We start from the raw sequence: 13,461 nt of genomic DNA on the forward strand, positions 1-13,461 counted from the left end.
ATCTCTGGGTCCCATGATAAGCCTGTACATTGGCAGGTCGAGTTCATTTCTCTGTCAGGCAAGAGTCAGACATTTTGCTGAGGATTAGAGGATCACGTTCTGTCCTCACGCAAGTCATTATCATTGTCCTACAGCGTCCAGCCAATCACTTTAGCGTCCTGCCCATGAATGTAGCCACCACCACAAAGATCTCCCACAGGCTCCTCAGCAGTGAGTGGATGTTAGACCGCATGGTGGGAGACGTCTTCACAATCAAGCCCTGGACGTCGCCAAATCTAGAGTCAATGAGTGTGTCCCTAGCCCTGTGCCCCAAATGAGCCGTGGCAAACGCCCAAGTTTCTTCCTCTTCCTCGTCCGTGGGTTGCCCTTCACCGCTCTCCTCGACATCCTCCTCACCCTAGTAGAGGTAGCTCTCTTCCATCTCCTTCTGGTCTATCTGCTCTCTCCGATGCAGTGCAGAGAGCAGCAGAACACTATGATATGGGGCACCTTCTGGGGGCTGTATAGGAGGGGTCCGTCCCTGACCGGTCCAGGCACCGGCAGCGCATTTGAGCAGTCCAATCACCTGCCCAACCAGTGCACACATTGAAGCACGAGTCTCATTATAGCGAGTCTCAACAGGTGTTTGCAGCTTCCACACTGGCGCTATCAGCTATTTCCTGACTGGGTACCCTTTGTCCCCAAGGAGGCATCCCTCCAGCCGCTGCTCTCCCTCAAAAATGGTTGTGATTTGCAAACACCCCAAGATGTAACTATCATGGACGCTCCCTGGGAAACGAGCACACACTTGCATGGTGGGCATTGTGTGGTTACAGACGATGTGGACATTGAGAAGTGGAATCCCTTGCAGTTCAAAAATGCCCCATGCCCCAGTGGGGAGCGCAGAGTCACTTGGGTGCTGACTGGGATATGCTGTACAGGTTATCCATGCAGCCTTGAAATGAGCCGCTGGTATAGAAGGTCAGAGCGGCAGTAACTTTCAGGGCCACAGACAATGGGTGACCTCCCAGTCCAAGTGGTGAAAATGCTTGCATCACCTGGTCCTGTTGTTTCACCATCCCCGGGACAAAAAAAGTCTTCTTCAGCACTGGATCTCTGACATCAGAAGGTAGGATGTTCTGCGCCGGTATACCCACGGGCAGTAGTGCCTCCTTCGAGGCTCTGCCATCTGTGGCCATGCTCCCGGAAGAGCAACAGGCCCTGCCTCGCCCTCTGCAGGGCGCTGTTCCTGGCTATGTGCAGCAGCACATCGATAGTGCCCACTCCTTACCTCCACCTGAATGAAGAACTTTGATCCTTGAGAGCCTCGGCCGGCAGCTGAGTCCATTCAATAGACCTGCGTTCGACCCCCATGGGAGAACAAGATGCTGCCCTCCTATCATCCCTTGAAGGGGCTAACTGATGAGTGACTTCACCATAAATCCTTGCATTGGGGGCTACATTTGTAGCACCTCTCTGTTAGGTAGATGTCTGTATGTCTTGGAATTTAATCGCATGGGGGCTAGGCTTCAAAGGTTACAAATTGGATGCCAATCAGTGACATTCTCATGCATTGCAACGCTGATTATATTCATCAAGGAAGGTTCAGGGAACTGATTAGGTAACTGGTTTCCCTTTGTGGCAAGTAAGGCACACCTGGTGTCTGTGGAAGGCGGCAATTAGCATGTCAACCTCATCCTCAGAGGACACCCTCATTCCCACAGCTCTCTGGGGCTGCAGGCTGTGCGCTCTCTGAACTCCTGTTTCTGACTCTGACCCTGTGTCTGGAGCTGGTGTTTTATTCTGTATGCTGGCTGCCTTTTTCGGACCTTGAAACTTGGACTGAGGCAAGGGAGAACAATGCTATTACTGGTTGGATGGCAGGGAAGAGGATCCTGTTGCTGCAAGTTGCTAGCAGAGGAGAGTACCTGCCTGCCTATAGTTGCCACACCTGGGACTTGTATCTGTTAATGGCTGCCTTTCTGCTTGTCGGCTTGGAGTGAAGCAAGGGGAGGATTTTGGTTTGTCTGCTGCCGGGCTGAAGGCGGAAGAGAAATAACTCGCTTTTGCAGTCTTTGGACTGGATAGTGTCAGAAGACCGGATGCCGGTACTGTGGGAGCGTCAGGATGGCAGCCTGATTGACTATGTAATTCTTTGTGCTGATATTGGTTTTTGTTTTACTGTTGAGGAATTGTATTTTTGTTATTGTATTCTTGTTGTTTATTTTTTTTGTGCCTAGCGGCTGGGTGCTCGCCCATTGCGGCCCCTCATGCTTCTGTGTACTGGGGGTTCAGGGATGCTGCCGGTGCTGTGAGGGGGAGGGGTGTGTCCTCTCTCAGGTGTTCTGCCTGCCCTTTTCCGGTGGACTGGGTTGCTTGTGGGCACCTTTCTACTGACATGGGGCCATTGCTGGAGCCGTCAAGGGGTTGGCGGATCGTGCGCTGGCTTTAGTGCTGGCGACTTTGTCTCTTTCTTGATTGTTTGTTGGGCTTTGGGTCGAGGCTTTTTTTGGCGGTTACCCTCTATTTTGTTTTGATTTCTTGTGTAATGGAGCAGTTTTCTGGGTTGAGCTGTGGCCCCCCTTGGGAGGGGAGTTCTCTCTCTCTCCCTCTCTATGACCTGCATCGATGTGTCCTTTCCCAGTCTCCTGTGCTGCTCTTTTGGTGCTTTGGGGTGGGATGGTGGCCGTATGTAGGCTTGAAAGCTGGTGGTTTTGTTTTTGATCTGCTGAGGATATTATTAACAAATTGTTGATATGGAGTTGTTAATAAACTCAAAATATATCAGGGTGGGTGGTGGGGGAGGGGTCGGCATGGTTGCTTTTGTTTAATGGAACTATTTTGGGGTTGACCTGTGTCCCCTCTGAGGAGGGGAGGTGTGTTCTGCCTCTCTCTCTTACACTGTGCCGTGCATCAGTGTGTTCTTTTCCGGAGGCTGCTCATTTGGGCGCCTTTCTGCCGATGTGGGGCGGGGGAGGGGAGGTGGGGGGGGATTTGGGAGGGAGGGGGGATTTAGGGGGGAGAGGGAGGGGAATGGGGGGAGGAGAACAGGGGGGGGGGAGGGGAGTGGGGGGAGGGAGGGGGTGGCCGTGTGCTGGCTTGAAAGCTGGTGGTTTTGTTTTTGATCTGCTGAGGATATTTTTAACAAATTGTTGATATGGAGTTGTTAATAAACTCAAAATATATCAGGGTGGGTGGTGGGGGAGGGGTCGGCATGGGTGCTTATGGAGGCGGCTTCATATAAGGGCACCAATCTGGGGGCATTGGCAACTGCGCCTCTGCCGCTCCCGCCTGCGCGGTACTTCACCAGCCCCGGGAATTGAACCCAGGTCCCTGGCGCCGTGAAGCAAAAGTTCTAACCACTGTCCTACCGTGCCCTTGTTTATTCTTACTGTAGTCTTCCTCCCTCCTGTGAGGGCCTTCAGGCCTCATGAACCTGGAAAACACCAGTTGTCCAAGTTCCCCACTCCGCCCATGCAGCCTGGCGCTTCATGGGACCCCACCCGAGAATATCAGGGCCGCCCCCAGTGCTGACCTTATGGATTCACCTGCTGCCACCAACTTTTCAGCTGCCACTCTTGAAGGGCAATCCTTCAGCGGTGATATTGCCACAAGCCCAGCAAAGAGGACACAGGAAGCGATGCTTGCAAACCAGAAACCAGACCCCTTCAAACCTAGAGGCTCACACATATGAAAGGCTGCTAAGGCCTGTGAATTACACCCCCCAACTCCCGAGATGCTGATGTTGAACCCCAGCCCCGGGTTGAACTTATCTGGGTCCCCCAATGTCCTCTCCACTGCCCCGCTGCGACTGGCACCCCGGAGGTAATGCGAACCTGAGCGCTCATCTCTGATATCCCCTTCAGAGGCGAGATAATAATAATAATCGCTTATTGTCACAAGTAGACTTCAATGAAGTTACTGTGAAAAGCCCCTAGTCACCACATTCCGGCGCCTGTTCGGGGAGGCCAGTACGGGAATTGAACCCGCGTTGCTGGCAGTGTTCTGCATTACAAACCAGCTGTTTAGCCCACTGTGCTAAACCAGCTGATCACCAGATTCCTGCTTTCATTCAACTGTTGTAAATTGCGCTGGTGTGTTGTTATGTCAATGATATTGACTGAGGGAAGGGGGATGTCCCAGCGGCAGGGATCAGTATTGATATTATGATGTAGTAAAATGAGGTTCCTGCCTTCCATGGTGCTTTTCACATTAAGCCACCGGCGAAAATTGGAAAACACTACTGATGTCCGATTTGCGCCGGGTTTTCCACCCGCGTCGCCGTTGCCGCTCACTGCTAATGTGGGCTCAAAAATCGCCCCACTTCTTATCATTACCATATGACAATATCATGGTCGATCACTGGCACAAAATTACACAACTGACTTTAATGGGTTAACATTGGAAAAGTCTCAATATCCAAAGATATAGCAAAGTTACTGTGTACCAATCAGCAAAGCCAAAAATCTAAGCTGTTTGTCCTGACGAAAGCAAAATCAAAGCTCCAGATTCTTTTATCTATCAGTTGAAAAGGAATAAGAGTCAGCTCTGTTGCAATGGATTACATTGTTGTGGTAACTGTTGTGGAATCTCAGTTTGATCTCTGTAATGAACTCCAATTGGCTTTATTGGTTGGCCAATTGGAGTATGGGCTCCCTCAATGATAGCTCATTGAGGGGGCCCATATAAGCACCTGTGTAGGCTTTGTGAGCCAGTCTTAAGTTGACTGGACTGCTAGCAGCACTGTTTGTAGCTGCTCCTGTAATATCGTTATTGTAAATAAATATTGGTGTGGTGACGGAACTCCTGCCTCCCGTGGATTACTACAATCTCTTAAAATGAGCAAGAACTAAGAACAAGCAAAATATTCAGCAATCATTATCGGAGATTGTCATTTTTGTAAAGAAGGATAAGACATTCCAAGGAAACGGATCAAACGCATGAGTTTATTAGACAGATTTTATGAAGACCCCATGATTTTCTGTTCATTCATTTTAATGAAAAGCAAGTTGCTGAACTATCACCTGCATGCTAGGCTTCAGTGACTTCTAGAAAATGCCTCCCAGGTCCCTTTGTACATCTACACTTTCAATTTTTTTTCCATTTAGGAAATACTCGAATTTTTGTTCCTTCACAGAAATAATTTGTATCAGAAATGAGAAAGCATTGAATTTGGATAAATTAGTGAAGGCTATGAACTCGGGGGTGGGGGTGCAGCACAGTAGCATAGTGCTTGGCACTGCTGCCTCACAGAGCCAGGGTTCAATTCCAGCCTTGGATGACTGTCTGTGTGGAGATTGCATGTTCGTCCTGTGTAAGCGTGGGTTTCCTGTGGGTGCTCCGGTTTCCTCCCACAGTCCAACGGTGTGCAGGTTAGGTGGGGTTACGGGGAAAGGGTGGGATGGTGAGCCTAGGTAGGGTGCTCGTTCAGAGGATCGATGCAGTCTTGATGGGCTGAATGGCCTCCTTCTGCACTGTAGGGATTCTCTGGATGTGACGCAGCTTTTGGGGATAAGAGGGGAAACAAAGCTTTTGCAAAACTCAATGAAATCAAGCAGACTTAATCTCTAATCACTAGTGCGCTCCTTTTAAATGCAGCCCACATGCCAGACCTCACCCCCATCTGGCATGGACCGACCCCTGCCTACACTCTTCCCATCTGTCTCATTGCAAGGCACACTCAAGCACACCAGGCGTGAGAGGACACAGCCGCTCTGATCTCAGAGGTGTGGGATCTGTCAAGAGTTTTGATCTAGCCCCTGTCAGCTGCAGCATGGATCCTGGCATGCCATGGAATGGGGCGCTCCTAGGGGATCTGACCTAATTCTCAGCTGGCGGGAATACTTAATAAACTCCAGAATGGAGAATCGCAGCCAAGGAGTCTCTCATTAAAGACAGAGTGAAGAAGAATTTTTTTCTCTCAGAGGGTTGTGAATCTTTGGAACACTCTTCACTAAACAGCAATTAAGACCGGGTCACTGAATATTTTTGAGGCAGAGGTTGATAGATTCTTGACTAATAAGGAAGTCAAGCGTTATCAGGAATAGGCGGAATATGGAGTTGAGGCTGCAATCAGATCAGCCATGATCTTGCTGAATAATGGAGCAATCTCAAGGGGCCAAATGGCCTATTCCTACTCCTGATTTATATGCCTGCACTACCACCATAATTATAATAAGCAAATTAGTGTCTGATATGGGGCAAAATTTCTCAGATCTGGCAAATTAGTCAATTAGAAAGCGAATTAGATATTTACAGAAATATATATATTTAGTATATTTACTTTTCCTATTTCACAAATGTAGCACAGAAAAAGCTTTTCTCTGCAATTGACTAACAGGATCCATCCCACACATCAATGCAATTGCGACATAAACCTTTTTGGGTATTTCAGGCTTTAAGACCAAGCTACAGTCAAAATTGTAAAGCAGGCAAAGGCATTCAGATGAAATTCACTTTCTGTCAAGTTCAACAATGCAAATGTTTAGGATCGAAACATTCTACTTACGCGCCCGAATATACTTCAAGGGATAATGTTGGCTCCGGAACCCCATATGTCTGTACTTCTTCCACATCATCAACATATGCTGTTTTCCTTTTGAAACCATGCAGTCCTGTACATAATTCTATTTCTGGTAAACTCCACATCTGAAAAAGTAACAAACATGCTCTTCAGGCCATTATTTTCTCTGCAATTATTTTATACTCAACTAGAAAGTTTTAAAATATGAGGGTCTCAAAACATACTGACATTAATCCAGGCATTATTATAATCTGCACCCACAGGATGACGCGCCCACTGTCGAATAAATAAATTATTGCTGGAATTGAGATCATGGTGTTTATATTTTTATGCCACCTTTACTTCATAGATGATCCTTTAGGCCTCATGCAGATTTGCGACTATTTCCTCCAGGATTAAATTCTGGAAAACATGGTGCAGTGCAATAGAACAGTGAATGGGCAGCCCGGTGCTGCAGTGGTTAGCACTACTGCCTCACGGCGCCGAGGTCCCAGGTTCGATCCCGGCTCTGGGTCACTGTCCGTGTGGGGTTTGCACATTCTCCCCGTGTTTGCGTGGGTTTCGCCCCCACAATCCAAAGATGTGCAGGGTAGGCAGATTGGCCACGCTAAATTGCCCCTTAATTGTAAACAATGAATTGGGTACTCTGAATCTATTTGGAAAAAAAAACAATAGAACCGTGTATTTGATTGTTTCTGGATTTATACTTTCTCCATTCATTTCGATTTAAAATTTCAGATTTACTTTCGTTTCCTCTTCCCTTCCTCCATCCTCGTCCCTCACCCACTCCCCCTCCAAAATGGATCAATCAATAAGCTAAGGGTTTGCTTCTGCCAACCAGATTCAGCAACGGCAAACATCAAGAATGGTGTAGTCACTCATTCTCTTTTAATCTATGTCACATTTCTTGTTTATTTTGTCTTGAAAACCTTGCAATGTCAAGACCAAAAGGACCTGTGTATTTTACATCCATCTTTACACCCTACCAAGGATACCAATTGATATATGCTCCAATATTTCACAAACTTTGTACAGGACAGAAATTCTGCTTCCTGCTCAAAGCTACTTGAAATCAGTGAAAACATGACCTGCTGTCTCCCCACAGCAGCCACAAATTCTGGGTACCCAAAATCACTGGCCTAGATCTTCAATGTCCAGATAGGGTGTATAGGGCAAGTCTATGGCTCCAACTCCATCTATAAATTTACTGATGACATGACCACAGTGGGTCGGATCTCGAACAACGACGAGTCAGAATAAAGAAGGGAGGTAGAGAACCTAGTGGAATAGTGTAAGGACAACAATCTATCCCTCAATGACAGCACAACTAAAGAGCTGGCCATTGACTTCAGGAAGCAAAGTACTGTACACACCCTTGTCAGCATCAACGGGCCGAGGTGGAGATGGTTGACAGTTTCAAATTCCTTGGTGTGCACATCACCTGAAATCTGTCCTGGACCACCCACATCGATGCTACCACCAAGAAAGCACAACAACACCTTTATTTCCTCAGGAAGCTATGGAAATTCGGCATGTCCACATGTACTAACTTTTACAGATGCACTGTAGAAAGGATCCTATCTGGCTGCATCACAACCTGGTATGGTAACTGCTCAGCCCAAGACCGCAAGAAACTTCAGAGAGTCGTGAACACAACCCAGTCCATCAAACGAACCTGCCAACCATCCACTGACACTATCTACACCTCCCGCTGCCTTGGGAATGCGGGCAGCACAATCAACAACCCATCCCATCCGGCTTACTCACTCTTCCAACTTCTTCCATCGGGCAGGAGATACAAAAATCTGAGAATACGCACGAGCAGACTCAAAAACAGCTTCGTCCCCGCTGTTACCAAACTCCTACAACCCTCTTATGAACTGACCTGATTAATACTACACCTCTGTATGCTTCACCCGATGTCAGTGTCTATGTATTTACATTGTGTACATTGTGTTGCCCTATTATGTATTTCCTTTTCTTTTCATGTACTTAATGATCTGCTTGAGCTGTCACAGAAAAATGCTTTTCTCTGTACCACGGTACACGTGACAATAAACAAATCCATCCAATAAGACTCTGCTGGTGGGGGTGGTTGACTCGGGGTACTCGCCGATCGTGGTTTCAGACCACAAACCACATTGGGTGGACTTGCAAGTGGATTGGGGGGTTAGGGTTGTTAGCGGATGAGGAGTTGTATGAGCGGGTGAGGTCTGCCATCCGGGGGTATGTGGAATTAAATGATACAGGTGAGGTCTCGGCCGCCACGCTGTGGGACACGCTCAAGGCAGTGGTTAGGGGGGGATTTCATACCAATCCGGGCACACAGGGAGAAGGAGGAGCGAGCAGAGTTGGCAAGGTTAATGGGCGAGATTCTGCAGGTGGACAGGAGGTATTCCGAAGCCCCGGATGCAGAATTATTGAAGCAGCGGCAGAAGCTTCAGATGGAGTTTGGGCTGGTGTCCATAGGGAAGGCAGTAGGGCAGGTGCGGAGGGCCAGAGGTGCAGTGTATGAGTACGGGGAGAAGGCGAGTAGGATGCTGGACCACCAACTCAGGAAGCAAGAGGTGGAAAGGGAGATTGGAAGAGTTGAAGTACAGGAGACTTTATGAATCAGAGCCCCCAACCTTTTGGGGGGGGGGGGGGGGGGGGGGGGGGGGGATTTCCTGGATGGTTTAGATTTCCTCAAAGTTGAGGAGGACCTGGTAGAGGGATTGGGAGCACCCATTGGACCGGTGGAGGTGATGGAGGGTATGTGGGCGAAGCTGGCAGGGCAAGCTCCGGGCCCAGATGGCTTCCAGGTGGACTTTCATAAAATACTTTTGGGCGACCTGGGGCCCCTGCAGGTAAGGACATTCAATGAGACGAGGGAGAAGGAGGTGCTCGCCCCCATGTTATCGTAGGCCTCAATATCTTTAATTTTGAAGAAGGATAAGGATACGGAGTAGCGTGGGTCCTACCTCCCAATATCACTGCTGAATGTAGACGCCAAGTTGTTGGCAAAGATCTTGGCCTCGCGTTTCAGGACTGTGTGCCGGGGGTGATAAGGGAAGACCAGACGGGGTTTGTAAAGGGGAGGCATCTGTTGACTAATGTTAGGCGTCTGTTGAACATTATAATGATGCCCTCAAAGGAATGGAATGTGGAGGTGGTGGTCGCTATAGACACAAAGAAGACCTTTGATTGGGTAGAATGGGAATATTTGTGGGAGATACTGGGGTGGTTCGGATTCGGACAGGGGTTTGTGGATTGGATAGGGTTGTTGTATCAGGTGCCAGCAGTGAGTGTAAGGACGAACCGGCTGAGTTTGGGGTACTTTAGGCTGCAGGGGTGCCCACTCTCCCTGTTGCTCTTTGCCTTGGCGATAGAGCCATTGGCAATGGCGCTTACAGCATCATGGGGTTGGAAAGGTATAGTGTGGGAGGGGGTGAAGTGCAGGGTCTCGCTATGTTGCTTTACATATCGAACCCATTGGAAAGTATTAGAGGGATCATGGATATTTTGGTGGAATTCGGCCCGTTTTCTGAGCATAAGTTAAACATGGGAAGAGTGAGGTCTTTCCAATCCAGGCGAGGGGGCAGGAGAGGGGATTGGGCGAGCTGCCGTTTAAGGCAGGGGGGTGAGTTTCAGGTATCTGGGCATCCAGGTGGCGCGTGGATAGAGCAGCTACAAAATTGAATCTGTCACGATTGGTGGAGAAGATAAAGGGGGATTTTAGGAGGTAGGACGTGCTCCCGTTGTCGTTGGCTGGGCGGGTGCAGTCTGGGAAGATGATGGCACTCCCAAGATTTCTATTCATGTTCCAGATTTTTAATCCAACGGTCTTCTTTAGAAAGATTAATGCATTGATCTCGGGAAAAGCCCCATGGCTGAAGAAGGTGCTGCTGGAGTGATGACGTGGAGGGGGACAGGCTGGCCTTGCCAAATTTGCTGAAATACTACTGGGCAGCAAATATAGCCATGGTCAGGTAGTGGGTAGTGGGGGAAGGGTTGGTGTGGGAGCGGATGGAGGTACTAAACTATGTGAGGAAACAACTGCTGTGCTGACCCGACCTGTCGCCCTCGGGTTTGCAGGACAAGGTGGTGTCGAAAACATGGTTTATAAAGAATTAATGGGTTGGGAGAGTGCCCCGATAGGAGAAGTTAAGTGGAAGTGGGAGGAAGAGCTGGGGAGGGTGCTGGAGGCTGGGTTATGGGAGAAGGCTTTGAGAAGGGTGAATGCATCCTATTTGTGCGCTAGGATTAGCCTCATCCAATTTAAAGTAGTTCACAGGGCGCATATGATGGTGGCCAGAATGAGCAGGTTTTTTGAGGGGGTGGAGAATAGGTATGGGCGGTGCGCTGACGTAATGAGGTGCTGAGGATGAAGGTAGGCCTGAGTCCAGAAGTGGCGATTTTTTGAGTGTCGGAAGTCCTGGGAGCCCAGGGGGCGAGAGAGGCCGATGCTTTGGCCTTTGCCTCTCTGTTAGCCCGGAGATGGATCCTGTTGGAGTGGAGGGACTCTGGGCTGCCAAAACCAGGCGTGTGGGTTAGCGACCTTGCGGAATTCCTTAGGTTGGAAAAAATCATGTTCGCCTTGAGAGGGATTGTGGAGGGGTTTGCCTGGAGATGGAAACCACTAATCGACTTCTTCAAGGATAGTTAAGAAGTCAGCAATGGGTGATGGGGTACTTTAAAAAAAGGAGGCAGAGTGGTGGAGGATAATGACAGGGAGGATGGGGTGCAGTGATGTTGGTTATTTATTTGGGGTTTGGTTGTGTCTGATGCATATATACATATAAATGCCTTAATAAAAACATTTTAAAATAAAATAAATAAATCAAATAAAACATATGCATCAATACCGGTATATTTTTGATTGAAATACTGAGAAAGTACTCTTACCTTAACTATTCTTCTTAAAGAGCCAATACGAGATTCTTTAGGGGAAGATATGTGTGCATCATCACAATTGTCCTCAGCCACCTCCTGTCCCCAAATTTCTGAAAGTTCCAGGACATCGTCCTCCAATGCAATTTTATCACCTTCAAAGTTAGGCTTTTGATAAATAAGCCAACTGTTGAGAAAAGTTTAGAATATTACAATGAATATTGTGAATACCAGTCACACAATATTTATGGAATTCTATCTCACACTAACAATTCTACTTAAGTTTTAATGTACAATATTTCCAACTTAGTCTCATCACCATTTCTAATCCATTCATAATAAACATTCCAAATTAAAGGGGCATGAACTGTGTTAAGAATGCCAGGTTTTATAAGATGGTTACATTTTTGACTGCCTCTTTAAATAAAGGGTAAAGTGATGTCATGAAAAGGGGCATGTGACCTCTTGCTGGTTCTGCCCAGCAATAAGCTGTTGTGGCTACCATGGTGACCAAGAGCTCAGGTCAGTGCTACTGAAAAGCATGTGTAAGATTTAACACCTGAAACACAAAGGGAGAGGCAGATAATTTTGGATTTGCAGATTTACTGTCTCAAAGACTTTGAGCACAAGGAGAGAGAGAAACCCGAGAGAAAGAGAAAACTGAGAGAGAGAGAGAGGAAGAGAGAGCGGGTGGGGGATACAGGGAGCAGCTACTGCAGTCAGCAGAGTGAAAAATGCTGTTTTCCTGTTAACTACGAGATAGAATGTGCACACAAAGATGTTCCCCAGTCAAAAAGGTGGAGAATGTCCAATTCACCGAACAGCGCGTCTTTCGGAAAACCGGAGCACCTGGAGGAAACCCACGCAGACACGGGGAGAACGTGCACCCCACACAGACAGTGACACAAACCAGGAACCAAACCCGGGTCCCTGGCACTGTGAAGCAACAAAGAACAAATAAAAGTACAGCACAGGAACAGGCCCTTCGGCCCTCCAATCCTGTGCCGACCATGCTGCCCGACTAAACTACAATCTTCTACACTTCCTGGGTCCGTATCCCTCTATTCCCATCCTATTAATGTATTTGTCAAGATGCCCCTTAAATTTCACAATCGTCCCTGCTTCCAACACCTCCTCGGGCAGCGAGTTCCAGGCACCCACTACCCTCCGTGTAAAAAAACTTGCCTCGTATATCTACTCTAAACCTTGCCCCTCGCACCTTAAACCTATGCCCCTTAGTAATTGACCCCTCTACCCTGGGGAAAAGCCTCTGACTATCCACTCTGTCTATGCCCCTCATAATTTTGTAGACCTATCAGGTCGCCCCTCAACCTCCGTCGTTCCAGTGAGAAGAAACCGAGTTTATTCAACCGCTCCTCATAGCTAATGCCCTCCATACCAAGCACCATCCTGGTAAATCTCTTCTGCACCTTCTCTAAAGCCTCCACATCCTTCTGGTAGTGTGGCAACCAGAATTGAACACTATACGCCAAGTGTGGCCTAACTAAGGTTCCATACAGCTGCAACATGACTTGACAATTCGTATACTCAATGCCCCGGCCAATGAAGGCAAGTATGCCGTATGTCTTCTTGACTTCCTTCTCCACCTGTATTACCCCTTTCAGTGACTTGTGGACCTGTACACCTAGATCTCTCTGACTTTCAATACTCTTGAGGGTTCTACCATTCACTGTATATTCCCTACCTGCATTAGACCTTCCAAAATGCATTACCTCACATTTGTCCAGATTAAACTCCATCTGCCATCTCTCCGCCCAAGTCTCCAAACAATCTAAATCCTGCTCTATCCTCTGACAGTCCTCATCGCTATCCGCAATTCCACGAACCTTTGTGTCGTCTGCAAACTTACTAATCAGACCAGTTACATTTTCCTCCAAATCATTTATATTTACTACGAACGGCAAAGGTCCCAGCACTGATCCCTGCGGAACACCACTAGTCACAGCTCTCCAATTAGAAAAGCACCCTTCCATTGCTACTGTCTGGCTTCTATGACCTAGCCAGTTCTGTATCCACCTTGCCAGCTCACTCCTGATCCCGTGTGACTTCACGTTTTGTACCAGTCTACC

At 48.0% G+C, this 13,461-nt stretch overlaps 1 protein-coding gene across 1 annotated transcript in view; it reads right to left on the reverse strand.

Moving 5' to 3' along the window:
* Positions 1-13,461, reverse strand: part of crybg1a (crystallin beta-gamma domain containing 1a) — a 114,301-nt gene that overhangs the window by 75,191 nt on the left and 25,649 nt on the right. The window contains exons 5-6 of the mRNA XM_038799243.1: positions 11,387-11,558; positions 6,488-6,627 (exon numbers count right to left, since the gene is read on the reverse strand). Coding sequence (XP_038655171.1) covers positions 6,488-6,627; positions 11,387-11,558 — 312 coding nt within the window. The remainder of the gene's footprint in view (positions 1-6,487; positions 6,628-11,386; positions 11,559-13,461) is intronic.

Source organism: Scyliorhinus canicula, chromosome 6 (assembly GCF_902713615.1).
Source record: "Scyliorhinus canicula chromosome 6, sScyCan1.1, whole genome shotgun sequence".
In the NCBI taxonomy this organism is placed as follows: Eukaryota; Metazoa; Chordata; class Chondrichthyes; order Carcharhiniformes; family Scyliorhinidae; genus Scyliorhinus; species Scyliorhinus canicula.